This window comes from Eublepharis macularius, chromosome 18, assembly GCF_028583425.1.
Source record: "Eublepharis macularius isolate TG4126 chromosome 18, MPM_Emac_v1.0, whole genome shotgun sequence".
NCBI lineage: Eukaryota > Metazoa > Chordata > Lepidosauria > Squamata > Eublepharidae > Eublepharis > Eublepharis macularius.
The window spans coordinates 11,652,182-11,669,035 of NC_072807.1; the positions used below are offsets into that span (position 1 = coordinate 11,652,182).

Here is a 16,854-nt window from a genome sequence, read left to right on the forward strand (position 1 = left end):
TCTTCTGGTCTCAGGGAAACGTTGAGAGGTTACCTCTTTGTGGCCTGGTTGACTGTTCCAGAACCATTTGGTGTTATTGGCCAAAGAGTACGGGTGATGGAGAAAATCTCTCAGCCCAGGACAGAGAATGGGGCAGGCTCCCTCCCTCCAACAACTTGAAGCAGCATGAAGTAAACTGTTAGTGCTGGAGCAGGGGTGGCAACTGAGCATAAAAGAAATTTCTCAGGGCAGAGTTTATTCTGTTATTATTTACAAAATAAATATGCCACTTCTCCAGATACCTGGCTCAAAGCAATACACAGAATAATACAACACAATATAAAATCTTTAAAAAAAATAAACGTATCCATAATTAGCAACCATTAAAACAAAACAGGGCTAACCAACCAAAATTTTATTAATAAACGTCCTTAAGCCAGTTCAGTGTAGTGATTAAGAACAGCGGGACTGTAATCTGAAGAACCGGGTTTGATTCCCCACTCCTCCACTTGAAGCCAGCTGGGTGACCATGGGTCAGTCACAGCTTCTAGGAGCTCTCTCAGCCCTACCCACCTCACAGGGTGATTGTTTGTAATAACACACTTTGTAAACCACTCTGAGTGGGCATTAAGTTGTCCTGAAGGGTGGAATATAAATCGAATGTTATTATTATTATATTATTATTATAGGTAGATGCAGACCTTCCGCTTCTGAGGTAAAAAGTGTTTTGGTCCATGCCTAGAGAGGGCACCAGTCAGGGTACTATTCCACAGTGGAGTTGCCAACATCCAGGTGAGGGCTGGATATCTCCCATCTTTAGACTACAGAGATCAGTTCCCCTGGAGGAAATGGAGAAAGGACTCTATGGCATAACACCCTGCTGAATTCCGTCTCCTCCCTAAACCCCACCTTCTCCTGGCTCCATCACCAGATCTACAGGAACTTCCCATCCCAGGTTTGGCAACCCTATTTCACAGATAAGGTGCCAGGGCCGATTTGGTAAAAATCAGTCTCTGATCTAACACTGAGGGCTGATTTTAACCCAATCGGCCCCCTGGTGCGAGCCTTCCCTTCTGCATCACCCTGGAATGACATCGTTCCCGGCCCAATATGGAAGTGATGGTTTGTGCCCACCTCCAATCTAGCACTGGGGGGCAATTCTTATGAGATCGGCCCTTGGTGCAATCCTGCACGTCTGGCATCACCAGAGAATGACGTCATTCCCAGATCGTGCCAGGGGCGGACTTGGTAAAAATCGGCCCCCAATCTAGCATTGGGAGCCGATTTTTATGAAATCGGCTTCTGGTGTGACCCCACGTCTCTGCATTGTGCCAAGAATGACGTCATTCCCAGCATGATGCAAAAGCGTTCCCTGTGCACTCCAAGGGGTTCTTGCCCCGTTCCATGTCTTCCCCCCTGCTGGGCAGGTGAGAGGTGGGGGGTGGGCAGAGGCTGGGAACAGGGGATCCCCCCGTTCCCACTGGAGAGATGGGAACCCTATCTTACAGAGTCTCATTCTTTGATTGAGTTTTAGACTATTACAAACACTACGGATATATTTGAAATAAAAAAGCAAAAAAATGTGTGCTGAATTTTTGCTGCTAATACCACCGGTAAAAGTTCCATTGTCAGTTCCATTGGGTTTACTGCAGGAATAGAATAGAATAGAATAGAATAGAATAGAATAGAATAGAATAGAATAGAATAGAATAGAATAGAATAGAATAGAATAGAATACTAAGTATGGATCTGGGACAGATTCAGCCCTGTGTCCCTCCTGGAAATGGAGGAGTCTACATCCCTGAAACGGTCCTCCTTCCAGAATTCCCCCAACCTCAGTACGCCCTTTCCCAAACCACCTTTGCTCCAATCTTCTAGGAAAGAATGTAGTCTAAGCAGCCTTGGATATACATAACATGTCCGAGGTAGTGAAATTGAGAGTTTTGGTCAGGCGTGATTCTTCCCAGAGTGGCCTTCTTACAACCAAACAGCAAGAGGGGTGATTGTGTACGACAACGGCCCCTGGGAGGCATTCAGGAGACACCTCTCTCAGGGCTCCTTTGGGGGCCCCAACTTGTTAACGTTGCTGCTGTACTGTCATGTTATTGTTTTAATTTGGATCTCCCTCAATTTCTCTGTATTCCTTGGGGGATCACTTTGGGCCAAATGATGAGAACATCAGTCTGAACAAATAGATAAAACAACACAGCTCTATGCTAAATGAAACGTGTTCATCAGCCCATGAAAGCAAGCAACCACCACCACGGTTTCAGCTTCTGCCTCTGACAACAGAGAAAGTTTAGCCCCGAGGTTCTGCCTTAGGAGAAAGGAAGTGAAGCGTCGTGGGCGGCTGAAAAAAAAATCTAACCAACTGAAGCCAACAGCGCGCAATTCAAAATGTGACTTCTGAGCAAGGAGATGATAAACAGTTATTTATATCTATAGCGCTGCCCCACACCATTTCCTGTTGACTAAAACAGGCCCTCTTCTCCCCCCGCTGCCCCAAGCTTTGGCTGAAAGTTGCTTTTCAGAGGTTTTCTCTTAGTTTGTGTTCAGGTTTTCTCTGGTTTCTGTTGACTGAATCCCCATAAAGAAGGGGTGGTTCTAGTAGGGATGCCAACCTCCAGGTGAGTCCTGGAAATCTCCAAGAATTAAAACCGATCTCCAGACCGTATAAGGTCAGTTCCCTTGAAGGAAATGGCTGCTCTGAAAGGTGAACTCTGTGGCACTACACCCTGTACTTCCCAGGCTCCACCTCCAAACCTCCAGGAATGTTCTAACCTGGAATTGGCAACCACAGGTTCAAGGGACATTTTAAGGCAATGTGTACTGAGAGTGTTGACCTGGCCAGTAGTTGTTCTTTTGAGAATTCACCACAGAGACAAGTTTAGGAGGCTTGTCATCAGCAAATATGTGCCTAGGTCACGTTGCCCTCGCTGTTATTTGATTTCACAGCAGTCCAATCTGCAATGGCTGAACAGTTGAAATCATCCCAGCTGCCTGTGTGCTGCCTACTTATAAAAGATTGTGAAGCCCTTTTGCCTTCCAGCTATTCTAGAACTTTCCAAGGTCGGGGGGGCAGGGGGGGAGACAGGACTGGAATGATATTCCTGTGGTGCAGGATAGCCTTGGTTTCAGTCATGCAATAGGGAGGGAGTCAGTTCTGAAATACAGAGGTGTCTGGGGTCATCATATCTCGGGCTTTTGAAAAGCAAACAAGTGTCTTCCCCCACAAATCTCAAGCAAATCTCAGTTTTAGTACTAGGGCTGCGAATGACCGCAAATTTTAAATACCTCTAAACAGGGCTTTTTTTCTGGGAAAAGAGGTGGTGGAACTCAGAGGGTTGCCCTCGGAGAAAATGGACACATGGCTGGTGGCCCCGACCCCTGATCTCCAGACAGAGGGGAGTTGAGATGGCCCTCCGCGCCGTGCCTCCGTGCCCTCCACGCTCAGCGGCATGGAGGGCAATCTCAACTCCCCTCTGTCTGGAGATCAGGGGGCGGGGCCACCAGCCATGTGACCATTTTCAAGAGGTTCCAGAACTCCGTTCCACCGCGTTGCTGCTGAAAAAAAGCCCTGCCTCTAAATCTGAAAGAGAGTAATGCAACTCTCCCCTCAGACATGGGCCGTTTCCAGATGGCTTACCTGAAGCCGCTCCACGCCGCAATGTTGTGGATCGTGCCGGAGAAAACGCGAAATATTGCATTTTCCCCAGCACAATCCACAACATTGTGGCGTGAAGCGGCTTCAGGTAAGCCATCTGGAAACGGCCATGGGTCGTTCCCACACGGCTCACCTGCACCCGGAACGCTGAGCAGCATGCCAAAAAAAACGTGGAAGATCGCGTTTTCTCTCACGAGTTTTGCGCGATGTTGCGCAACATCGCGCAAAACTTGCGAGAGAAAACGCGATCTTCCACGTTTTTTTCGGCATGCTGCGCAGCGTTCCGGGTGCAGGGGAGCCGTGTGGGAACGGCCATGAACTCACCAAGTAGCCTGATGTCTTGTGGAGAGGGACTCTGAGGCGAGGCCGTTTCTCTGCTCCTCACAGCAATATGGCAAAAGGAACACAATTTTATGGAAGAGCATTTCGCAAAGGGCTTTGGACACGCTGCGTCAGAAGGCCACATCCTTGCTGAGCATGAGAAAGGTAGCAGGAGCCCCTACAAAACAGGAACATTTCAGGATTCAGCTTCAGGCAATCTCCCCCCCCCCCGAAAAGAAGCCAAACGGAGCTAAGCAGTGAGATTAGGCACCCATTACTCTATAGACTACTGCCCAGACTTCATGGGAGGCAGCAGGAAGCAGGCTCTCCATCCCCATCATTGCTAGGGCAACCTCTCCACCCTCCTCCAATCTTCCGCACACCACCAACCCAACTGGAAAAGGACGTGCAGAACGGGGAAAGGACAGAGCGACTGAAGGGAGGAAAGAGGCGCAAGGATAGGGGAAGGAAGGAATGTGAGAGGTGGCAAAGGAAGGAGTGGAAGGGTGAAGGAGGAAAAGAGAAGTTCATAACTGGAGAAGGGATAAGGAAGGAGGGCAACAGGCAACCGGAAGTGGAGCAGGAAGCCAGTGCCAGGAACAGGGTTGCCAACTATGGGCTGGGAAGGTTGTTGTGGGTTTTCCGGGCTGTATTGCCATGGTCTCGGCATTGTAGTTCCTGACGTTTCGCCAGCAGCTCTGGCTGGCATCTTCAGAGGTGTGGCACCAAAAGACAGGGATCTCTCAGTGTCACAGGGAGAGATCTCTGTGACACTGAGAGATCTCTGTCTTTTGGTGCCACACCTCTGAAGATGCCAGCCACAGCTGCTGGCGAAATGTCAGGAACTACAATGCCAAGACCACAGCAAAACAGCCCGGAAAACCCACAACAACCATCGTTCTCCAGCCGTGAAAGCCTTCGACAACATATGGGCTAGGAAATTTCTGGAGATTTGGGGGTGGAACCTAGAGAGGGTGGGGTTTGGGGAGGGGAAGGACCTCAGTAGAGTATAACACTATAGAGTTCACCCTCCAGAGCAGGGAACTGATCTCTGTAGTCTGGAGATCAGTTGTAATTCCCGACACCCTACACACTCACAGGCACCATGTTGCTCTCAACATGATATTTTTCAAGTTTGAGGAGGTTAGAATAGTGACCAGCTGGCCACTTGAGAACCATGATTGGCTCATACAAACCAAGGGGTCTTTAAAGGTCATAACCAGCACCTTGAATTGGATTCAGAAACAAACTGGCAGCCAATGTAGCAGTTTTAAGATAGGCAAGTTGGCTAACTCCGGACAATGGCCGTTTCCACATGGCTTACCTGAAGCCGCGCCATGCCGCAACGTTGTAGATCGTGCTGGGGAAAATGCGAAATATCGCATTTTCTCGCACGAGTTTTGCACGACATCGCGCAAAACTCGCATGAGAAAACACGTTATTTTGCGTTTTCCCCGGCACGATCCGCAACGTTGCGGCATGGCGCGGCTTCAGGTAAGCCATGTGGAAACGGCCAATAATTGGGCTTTCACATTCTGAACCAGCCACAGTTTCTGGAATTGTCTTCAAAGGAAGTCCAACACAGAATGCATCCAAACAAGGAATTTCAAAAGCATGGACCAGCATGGCCAGATCTGCTGGTTCCAAGGAAGGAGGGAATTGGCAAACCAGGTGCTGCTGATAGAAAATCCTCTTGGCTGCAGCACCAACCTGGTTGGCAGACAGCAAGGCCGGGCCAGGAGCTCCCCCAAGCTGTTAACCTGCTCTGCAAAATCCAACTCCACTCCAATCAGAATAAGTGTATCTAAACCCTGTTAAACAACATCAGCCTTCCAGCCCAGCATGACCTCCATTTTGCTGGATTCAGCTTCATCTCATTCAGCCATTTCCACTTGACCCCTGTCCTCAAAACACCGGTTCAGGGACCTTACAGATGCATCCGGAGGCATCAATTGAGGAATCGTAAGAGCAGCCATGGAACAAGAGAAAGGCAAGGCTGGGATTATAGTCCAGGAGCTCGGCTGCCTCTGCTGTAACAACCAAGAATCACTTTTCTTGTCTGCCTACATCTTTATTGTTATTCATTGAAAGAAATATTTCTGGAAAAGGAAGGGATTGATAAATCTAAAGGAGGGAGGGAGGGAAACAGTGTCAAGCATCTCTCTCACAAGGGCCAAAGGCTCTAGTGAGCTGTGTAACTCCACCCCAAACAAACCGACTCCTAACGGGGCGTTGAGAGCTGGGTGGGGACACCCACCTCTTGGCACTTCTCGTTTCTGTACCTCAGGTCAGGAGGGCTAATAAGACACCGCTTAAGAACCTGCTGACTCACCGATTTCCCACATCAGCCCAACTGGAACTCCAATCCACTCATGGACAGGTAAAGGAGCAGCCTTGTGTGGCATGACCACGTTCACGGCTCGCTTCTGCGCTCAGCTCTCTTTTCCCTGTCTGACTCAGCTCTCCAGATGTCTTCTTCCCAGATGTGTCTTTCACCACTCATCTGACCTTGTCGGCTTTCTCTCTTTCTCTGTCTGACTGTTACTTATGAATAATTTCACACGCTAATGTTTTTCAACCCATTTTTTGATCGTCTTTCTTGCCTACGCAATTTGCTTTGATTATTTGTCTTTATCTTTTGGTTTCTGGTTCATACAGTTTGTTCTACATGGTCTTGCAAATAAGGGATAGTAAATTATTCTTATTTTCTCCAAGCATATGGCACTATTCACAAACCAAAGAGAAAGGTCCCAGGTCCAAGGGGCTTCAGATCAGATGTGGGTCCTTTGACAGGCAAAGTTCTGCGTAGCTCAAATGTTAGTGTGGTCTCACAGCAAGAATGGTTGGCCCAATAAACATATTTTATACTCTGGAACTCTGATAAGACGTCTTTCTAGACTGCAGACAAGTAGCAACATTCCAGAATTTGTAGCATGTCATTCACACAACATGAGAAACAAAATTCTTGGGTTAGCTTGCCTTTTATATATGGGACTAACAAGGGGATAGCTTTCTATAATCGTTTACAGTTTTACTTGATCTATTTTTCCAAAAAGCTCAGGGAGGCATATATGGTTCTCTGTTCCCCCATTTGATCCCCACAAGATAAATTAAGTTGAGAGAGAGAGATTGGCCTAAAGTTACCCAATGAGTTACCCTAGTCCTCCTAATCTGTCACTCCAACCTGTGCATCACACTGGATCTTTCCATAGATGGATTGATTTAATTGCAAAGTTTGTGAATCTGACTTGTATGAAAAACCACTGAAATAGTAAGTCAGAGAAAACCCCTTAACTTCTCCCACATTTTCAGGGGTAAACATGTTCTACAGTTTCTCAAATTATTGCTTCTCTTACCAGATGTCTCATTCTATTGATTGCACTGACTTGCTTTGTATAATCCACCTTGAGTCTCAAGGAGAAAGCGGACTATAAATTACATAGACAAACAAATAAAATATTGTGCTGTCTTCCAGTTTTGCTTCTCTCCATCCAAATTTCCCTTCTTCTTTCTGGTAAAATCTTCTTCAGCTGCAATCTGGAGAAAACACTGAAGCTGGAGTTAGCAGTATGTCAACCATTCATAAAATATATACTTTTGAATCTGAAACATGCAGCTTTGAGAATCAGCTTCTTGCCGAACTTACCTTTAGCTGCATAGCAAAATGTTGTACATATATAACAAAAAGTAAAACCAGCAAAGCTGACGATCACGTTTACTCAGCTTTACTTGTGAAATTCTCAAGTTTTTTCTAACTTGTTCTGAACAGAGAAAAACTATAGTAAAGCTGGTTTACTTATATAATTAGAGGACTCACTTCCTTCTTTCTCTTGCTGACCTCGGGAGGATACAGAAGATAGCCCCAACGCCTACCTGCCCCCAAAGCTTATATCCCTGCTCTGTTTGCCACCTTGCATCACCCAACATGCAAACCAGCCCATCTAACACATGCAATGGTCTCTAACCCAAATGCAAGCAGATCAAGTAAGCAGAGGGTCAGGGGGCTGCTTAGGGCTTCCAACCTCCAGGTGAGGCCTCAAGATTTCTTGGAATTACAACTGATCTCCAAACTATAGAGATCAGTTCCTTTGGAGCTGTTTCGGAAGGTGGACTGTATGGCATTGCACTTCAGTGAGGTTCCTCCCTCCCCAAACCCCTGGTTCTACCCCCAAATATCAAGGAATTTCCAAACCCTGAGTTGGCAACCCTAGAGTGGCCTCTAACACACACACCAGAGTGGCCTCCATTTCTATGTTGCCTCTAAAGGAAAGTGAGTTGCCCACGGGCTAAGTTTTAAGGGAGCATGGTATGTGAGACTGTGGAATATTAACTGACCAGTTCCACAGTCATATTTTTGGATGTTAGATGAGGGCATTTGTGCTGTAACTCTTCTTCCGACTCAAACCCCAAGTTTTTCAACCTAGCATTCTCCTTGCAGGTCATTCAATAATTCAAGAAATGTACTGGGCATTTAACCCAGGGAGGTGGTGCCACTCAGACAAGCCTGTACTTCATTGGATCTATTCTTGTGATCATAAAGTGCCTATCAAGGGAACCTGGTAGAGACTACAGATGGGGTGCAAGGCTGGCCAAGCCAGGAAACGAGCCAAGCAGGAGCAACCAAAAGTCAACCAGAACCATGACGGTGCCTGTCTCACACACCAAAAGAACCCCCCCCCACACACACACATATGCAAGACACCCACACCCCAGCAGGCCTTGTGCAAACACAGGCACACAAACATGCAACAGTCCATAACTTTCCAACACTCACAGGAGCTAGTGTTGCCTAGAGTTCTCCTAGAATTACAACTGATCTGCAGGGTTTGAGTCCAGTGGCACCTTAGGGCCAAGCTACAAGTGACGAATGGCACTTGAATGGCAAGTGAATAGACTCACGTGTATTCCTCCCTGTTCACTTGTGCTCCACTTGCACTCCACTCGATCACTACAGGGAGGAATACACGTGAGTCTGTTCACTTGCCATTCAAGTGTAACTCGTCACTTCCAGCTTGGCCCTAAAAGACCAGCCGGGTTTTCAGGGTATACACTTTTGAGATTCATAGCTTTCTTCTTCAGATACAAGGAAGAGTGGAGATTCCTGAGCCTCTATATCCTAGTCTCTACAGCAATCAGTTCCCCTGGAGGAAAGAGCAGCTTTGGAGGGTAGATTCTGTGGCATCACATCCCCAAACTCCATCCTCCATCCTCCCCAGGTTCTACCTCTCCAGAATTTTTCCAGGCCAGAGCAGGCAACCCTAGTAGCTGCACTCAGGAGTGATTAAAGGTCCTTGGTTACTCCATACAAGTGCAGTTTTGCCGCTCCTTTCATCCCATGGATAACCATGCATTAGGGCTGCCAGGCTAGGAAATCTCTGAAGATTTGTGCTTGGATCCTGGGGAAGAAAAGAGGCCTCATTAGCATATAATTCTTTAGAGTCCAAACTTTAAAGCAGCCATTTTCTCTAGAACAGCTGGTTTCTTTTGTCTGGAGAGAAGTTGTGATTCCGGGAGATCTGCAGGCCCCACCTGGAGACTGGCAACCCTATGATGCAGCCAAATCTATGGTTGCAGCTTGACTAAGCGGGGGGTGGAGCAAAGTCCAGAAAGGGACTAGATCCAGAGGAGTTAGCCGTGTTAGTCTGTAGTTGCAAAATAGTAAAGAGTCCAGTAGCACCTTTAAGACTAACCAATTTTATTGTAGCATCAGCTTTCGAGAACCACAGCTCTCTTCGTCAGATGCATCTGATGAAGAGAGCTGTGGTTCTCAAAAGCATATGCTAAAATAATGTTGGTTAGTCTTAAAGGTGCTACTGGACTCTCTACCATTTTGCAGAAAGGGACTGTGGGCCCTTCCTTCCTAGCGCCCGGTCCTTCCTTGCTTATCTTGCCAGATGTGCTGTACTGAGTCGGTGGCTCAGCAAAAACCACTTTCTTGCTTTGTAAAGTCTCTTTACGAGTTTCTGGTGGCCACTGTGAGATTTGCCACAGATTTGCCATTTCCGTAAAAACCCCAGTGGCTTATTCCTTCATGTAAATATTCCTGAGCACAATCTGTCATTTCTAAATATATTTTGAGCGTCCCCAGGTAATCCGCAACGTGTAGCAAAACTATCAGAACTAGCGCAAAGGCAGTCTTGCTCTGAGAATTCGAAACAGGACACCTGGCCGAAAGACACTTTACTACACATGTTCTGAAGCATTTTTTCCTATATTTATACCCTACTATTCTTCCCACTGGGGAATCAAAGCTTCTGTCCTCCATTTTATCATCACAACAACCACTCTGTGAGGTAGTTGACTCTCGAATGCTTATTCCCTGGAAATCTTGTGGGCCTTAATGGTGCTACTGGACTCAGATCTTGCCTTTAATATGGTTTATGTTATTTGGATAAAAATCAGAATTCCTTAGAGCTGTTTGAATACAAGATCGTATTATCCTGTTTACCATTTAGGTAATAAACTTGTGTTCGTGAATAAGCTAACTGCTAGAAACGTACTGACGGCGGCTTTTAGCCCAGATGCTGGTTTCTGTGGGTCAGGTATCTGGGCCTGACAGGCACGATCTCTTCCCCCAAAGCCTCATTCAGCAGCCCCCTGGTGAAATGCAGAGTCCCTCAGAGAACTGAGGCAATGACAGCCCAAGAGTATTTTTAACCCTTTCGCTTTGCATTGCCTTTGGGGGTGGTGAAAGTTTTCACCTCACTGAGCAGTGAGCACAATTATTGTTCGCCTTCTGGCCCTCTTCTGCTATGCCTGTTCTTACTGCAGACAACAAGAACTGTCCCGATTTTTGACTTCTTATTCCCTCACTTTCTTTCCTTTCTGGCCTCTACAAAATTATTCATAGTAGATGATCTCTTTGTTGTGTGTGTGTGTGTGTGTGTGGGAAATTTAGCCCGATTTTCTCATGCTGCCTGTTCCAGATTTGCCCCCCTGAAGCATTTTTCCCTCAAGAGTGTCTCTACACGAGACATCTGCCATGTGAAGAAGAACATGTATCAGGAGATACAATGTTAGCCCAGAAGGGTAGTTTAAAAAGAGAGAGCCAGCAATAGAGCAAAGGTTTTGCGATACACTGGAGTTGTGGGAAGGGGCTGTGAAATGCCAGAAGGGAAACTTCAGCCCGTTATAACTTCTCTGGGTCCAAGCCTGGCTCTGGAAGGCAGTTCCAGCCCATTTACATTCCTCACTGCCCTTTGGTTGCCATCCCACACAGTTTTAGACTGGAGAAGTGAAACTGACAGAGCTTTCAGGGAGGTGAAGATGAAATTGACAAACCCTCTGAAGAGCAATCTCCATCTTTTAAAACTATGCTTCCCAACTAACATTGCGTCTTCCCACACTTGACGAACACACACCGAGGTATCTTGTGTAGAGAGAGACTTAGTGATGTAAGTTTGTGGGCTGGGGGCGGGGGAAAGAATTGTTTAGGTAGTCTAGAGTCCCAGTCTTCCATCTTAACTGTTCAATTGTAACACCACAAACTTTGTTCCAGTGCTTTCTTTAAGGAAGCAGAGAGAAGACGTATTTTTCAAGAGTGCCCCTGAGCATGTACAGTGTGCCTTTCTACACTACTGGGTCTTCACTGCCTGTCCCCATATTGCTGCTTAAAATTTGGGGCCAGGCTTCTGTTGACAGGACAGTGTAAGGCACGCAGCCAGGCCTCTCGTTTTATGGAAATCCAGCATTTCCCCCTCGGCCTTGATGCAAATCTAAGAACATAGACACTTTCACTAACATTTTGTTGAAAGCTTTTCCTAACAAGCTAAAAGCCACAATTAAACACCATGTACTGCAGTATCAAGACAAATGACTGATACAGGTCAGCTAGTTTGAAATTATCATCAATAAATTGTTAGTGGTGGTAGAGAGTGCCCTCAAGTTGCAGCTAATTTATGGCAACCCCTGGTGGGGTTTTCATGGTAAAAGACTAACGGAGGTGGTTTGCCATTGCCTGCCTCTGCAACCCTGGTCTTCGTTGAAGGTTTCCCATCCAATTACTAACCAAGGCCAACCGTGCTTAGCTTCTGAGATCTTAGATCAAGCTCACCTAGGCAATCTAAGTCAGGGTAAACTGTTAAAAACTTTCTTCCATTTACCTTTTATATCCGTTTCTCCATGCTTTCCTTGCTAATCTGGATCTGACCAGAATTATTGACTTTACCACTGATCTTTCTTTTCCCCTTGATGTTTACCCTCTTCATGTGTTTGCATACATATGAAATATTCCAGCACACTTATTTATTTATTGTCCTTCTAATCCATTACTCGACTATAAAGTTCTCAAAGCTCCTTTAAGAATTTTAGAATATATTTGCCATTTCTTTCCTCCTCACCCATTCCCATTGCTGAGTGAATGCCTCTTCACCCCGGACAAAACGTCTTCATGTCCGGAGGGCCAAGCAGGGTTAAGATGGCTCCTTCCCTGTGTTCAAATGATATTTCTTTGTGGCTTCCTACAATAATCTCTTCAAATTCATTCTTGATGATATGCTATTAATTCTTTCCATGTTCACGTTCCCTGAAGCATCCTTATAAAACAAAAGAAATTCCTGTACAACTTCAAGAACTTGCGCTGGGCCAAGGGCCGTCATGAAACATACCTTTGCTACGTGGTGAAGCGGCGAGATAGTGCAACCTCTTGCTCCCTGGATTTTGGCTATCTACGCAATAAGGTACAAAACATGAGTAAGTGGTTAACCTGGAGAACCAGGTTTGATTCCCCACTCCTCCACCTGAAGCCAGCCGGGTGACCTTGGGTCAGTCACAGCTTCTCAGAGTTCTTTCAGCTCCAACTACCTCACAGGGTGATTGTCGTGAGGATTATAATAACACACTTTGTAAACTGCTCTGAGTGGGTGTTATGTTGTCCTGAAGAATGGTATATGAAACAAATGTTATTATTAAGATCTCAATAGACAAGGCTCTTCTGCACTTGCTAGCATTTCTCATGTCGCCCTCAGAGCTTTCTTTATCTTAGTGATGGGACTGGCATAAATACTTCCCACCCCATTAATATCATGTTGCGACTGAGGAGATCACATAGGAAGGGTGATAACAGGACTATTCCCCGGGCCGGTGCTGCCCAGTGATGCTGATGTAGGCAGTATCTACACTCCCATATGACTGCCCTAGTTTCAGCTTCAATTCCCATTTCACAGAAGTGATTGCTTAGAAAAGACAACCACTCCACCAGCATGGAACTGGAAACTTTGCGCAGCCCCTTGGTGTCAATGTAGGAATTTATTCTCTCCTAACTGTGCATCTCCACTGCCCATTCTTCCACATGTTCTACCAGTTATCCCGTCCTTTTCTCAACGCTCCACCTAAGGGTCAGAACCAAAGGCTTGTACTCAGGGTTTTTTTTCTGGGAAAAGAGGTGGTAGAACTCAGTGGGGGTACTCAGGACCGCACAATGATGTCACTTCGGGTTAGCTGGAAGAAGGGGGGAGTTTTTTAAAGTTTAAATCGCTCTCGGTGAAAAATGGTCACATGGCCGATGGCTCCACCCCGTGATCTCCAGACAGAGGGGAGTTTAGATTGCCCTCTGCGTTGCTGGAGCAGCACAGAGGGCAATCTCAACTCCCCTCTGTCTGGCGATCAGGGGGCGGGGCCACCAGCCATGTGACCATTTTCAAGAAGTGCCAGAACTCCATTCCACTGCGTTCCTGCTGAAAAAAAGCCCTGCTTGTACTTCATCTGGACAGTACCAGTCTAAGAGAGGGAGGGAGTTGCCTATTGGAATATTCCCTTCCCCTAATTCTACTCCCTTCACAGAGAAAACTATTGTGTCAGGGTTCAATGAACTTCCTTTCTAACATTGGGTTGTCAGCCTCCAGGCGGGGCCGGGAGATTTCCTGGAATTCGAACTGACCTCCAGTTCCCCTGAAGAAAATGGCTGCTTTGGAGGGTGAAATCGATGGCATTATACCCTGATGAGGTCCCTCCCTTTCCCATACCGTGCCCTCCCCAGGCTCCATCCCCCAACTCTTCAGGAATTTCTCAACTGGAGTTAGCAACTACTCTAACGTGTAGAGAGCTGAAAGGCAGAAGCACAATCCAAGCACAACCCTGAAATGTTACAGTCAGGGCTCATTTCGAGAGGGAACGTGCAGGAACGCAGTTCCAGCAGTTCCCAAAGAGGTCACTTGTCAGGTGGCCCCGCCCACCTGACTCTCGGCCATTTTGGGCCTGTTTCTGCCTGAATTGGGGCTGAAAAGGCCCAGATCAGGCCTCTGTCAGGTGGTGGATCACTTTCCCACTCAGCAGCAGCCCGATCCTGACCATTTTGGGCCCCTTTTCGGCCATTTTCAGCCCCTTTTTGCCATTTTGGACCCAATTTCGGCCCTGGATGGTCAGGATTGGGTCCAAAACAGCCAGGATAGGTGATGTCAGGGGGTGTGGCATATGCAAATCATTTATGCTAATGACACACTTCTGGTGATGTCAAGGGGTGTGGGATATGCTAATGAGTGGTGCTAATAAGTTTTGCGAATTCGTTCCTCCAGCTCTTTTTCTATGAAATGACCCCTGGCTACAGTTCAGGAAATGCTTTGATTCTACTGAGTGCTGTGCTTATTTGCCAACTCAGTCCTTGAAGTGGGATAATCTCCCGAGCCACCTTTACCATCTCTCATGCCACGTTCCTTGACCCGTAGTCTCACATCTCAGCTCCAGCTGTCCATCGGCCACCAGTGATCTCTCTGTCCTGCCCTCCCTTCGCCAGTCAGGTTGCCATGTGGAAGTGCTCTTCCTACGGTACATCTCTGCTTGGGAGCTGGATCCAAGACGCTGCTATCGGATCACCTGGTTCACGTCGTGGAGCCCCTGCTACGACTGCGCCCGCCACGTGGCTGACTTCTTGCGTGCCTATCCGAACCTCACGCTGCGCATCTTTGCAGCCCGTCTCTACTTCTGTGAGGAACGCAACGCTGAGCCGGAAGGGCTACGACGTCTCCACCGTGCAGGCGCACAAATTGCCATCATGACGTTCAAAGGTGAAACGGGGGGCGGGGATTAGAAGATGGAAACAGATGCGAGTCAGCCCTATATGGGGCAACTCTGTATTGCAGCTAAGGGCAGACTAAGAGCCAAGCGACAAGTGACGCCTGACCCAGGTTGGACACATGTCAGCTTCCCTCAAGTTTTGATGGGAAATGTAGGCATCCTGGTTTTACAGCTTGGCTCTCCATTACAGCGGCAAGACCAGGATGCCTACATTTCCCATCAAAACTTGAGGGAAGCTGACAAGTGTCCAACCTGGGTCAGGTGTCACTTGTAGCTTGGCTCTTACACGACTGGCTCAGCCAACATTGTTGCTTCCCAGAGAATACACGAAGGAGAGTTCTGTGAGGAGGCCCAGGGATCTCTAACCGAATTCTCAGTCCCATCACCACACCGTAATTTGTAGTATCGTTTGGAAAATCCCATGGCAGTTAAAACAGTATAAACACAGGGCTTTTTTTCAGGGGGAACGCGGGGAACGGAGTTCCGGAACCTCTTGAAAATGGTCACATGGCTGGTGGCCCCGCCCCCTGATCTCCAGGCAGAGGGGAGTTGAGATTGCCCTCCGCGCCGCGGCAATCTCAACTCCCCTCTGTCTAGAGATCAGGGGGCGGGGCCACCAGCCATGTGACCATTTTCTCTGAGGGCAACCCACTGAGTTCCACCACCTCTTTTCCCAGAAAAAAAGCCCTGTATAAACATGATATACATTGGCTGTGTGGATACGAGCGGAAAGGCCCCAAACTGAGTTTGAATCCTCTATGTGCTTCTCATCAGATTACTTTTACTGCTGGAACACCTTTGTGGAGAACCGAAAGAAAACCTTCAAGGCTTGGGAAGGGCTTCATGAAAATTCAGTGCGCCTTTCCAGAAAGCTGCGCCGTATCCTTCTGGTGAGGAAACGAAACTCCCTCGCCCTTGGTGGGGGTCTTTGTCTTCCTTTCTCTTCTCCATCCTCTCTCCTCCCATGCTGGTCTTTTGTGTCTCCTCTAGCATATTCTCCTTCCCCCATTTCTCAAATTCACCCATTGCCCATATTTTATACTTGCCCTATTCTCTGTCTCCCACTTTTACCCCTTCAGCGTTTCTTCTCCTCCCCTTTGTTCACTTCTTCTCATACCTTCCTTGGTTCCTGCTGTGACCTCTTTTGTTTTGTGCTCCCTCAAAATTTATTCCCTACAAATCTGACCAGTCTTTCTCTTCTTTCACAGCCACTTTATGAGGTTGATGACTTGAGAGAAGCCTTCCAAATCCTTGGACTTTAAAGTGCTGGTGGAAGCAGGGGACTGACATTCCAGGAACAAAAGTCCTATCGTATCCGACTTTTTGTCTTTCCTTCTCTACTACCCAGAACTGTAATCTTGGGAAAAATCAGCCTGTAGAGAAAATATGAGAAAGACCCTCTGAGGTTGCCTTCAGTGCCATGCCATTTGGGACCTCCTTTCTGTTCTTGGCCAGGAGCGGCCAGCGCTAGAGTAGGTTTGAAAAGCAGGCTACGTCATTTTGGTCCTACTGGTTGTTACCCTCAGCAAGGACAAAACATCGTCTGATCTGGAGTTCAGACTTTTAGAGGGACTGGGCAGACACCCCAGTGGCTACTGATCAGGTACTGGGTTCAGTTCTAGGTTCTAGATATCACCTACAAAGCTTTCCAAGGCATTGGACCCACATCGCTGCAGGTCCACCTCTCCTGCCGTATTCACCTGTGACAGCTTCACTCACCTGTGCCCAGACTTCTGAGAGTGCTACCCTGCAAACTGCTCGGCCATCGTCCGTTCCCACGCATTCTCTGTGGTGACTCCCTCACTATGGAAGGATCTGCCGGAGGGCTGTTAGGAAGGCCCCCTCACTTCTATGATTTTGCAAAATGTGCAAAACAAAGT

The 16,854-nt window shown here is 47.3% G+C and overlaps 1 protein-coding gene across 1 annotated transcript; it reads left to right on the forward strand.

Annotated features, from left to right (window-relative positions):
* Positions 1–2,592: 2,592 nt before the first annotated feature.
* Positions 2,593–16,236, forward strand: AICDA (activation induced cytidine deaminase). The gene is made up of 5 exons (XM_055002943.1): positions 2,593–2,606; positions 12,495–12,642; positions 14,694–14,964; positions 15,749–15,864; positions 16,183–16,236. Exons 1-5 carry the CDS (start codon positions 2,593–2,595, stop codon positions 16,234–16,236), a joined length of 603 nt encoding a protein of 200 aa, XP_054858918.1.
* The last annotated feature ends 618 nt before the right edge of the window (positions 16,237–16,854 follow it).

Excerpts from the sequence above, each read along its gene's own strand:
- AICDA (XM_055002943.1), top strand. Across the intron at positions 12,643-14,693 it reads TTGGCTATCTACGCAATAAG|TCAGGTTGCCATGTGGAAGT; the intron begins GTACAAAACATG and ends TCCCTTCGCCAG. Across the intron at positions 15,865-16,182 it reads AGCTGCGCCGTATCCTTCTG|CCACTTTATGAGGTTGATGA; the intron begins GTGAGGAAACGA and ends CTTCTTTCACAG.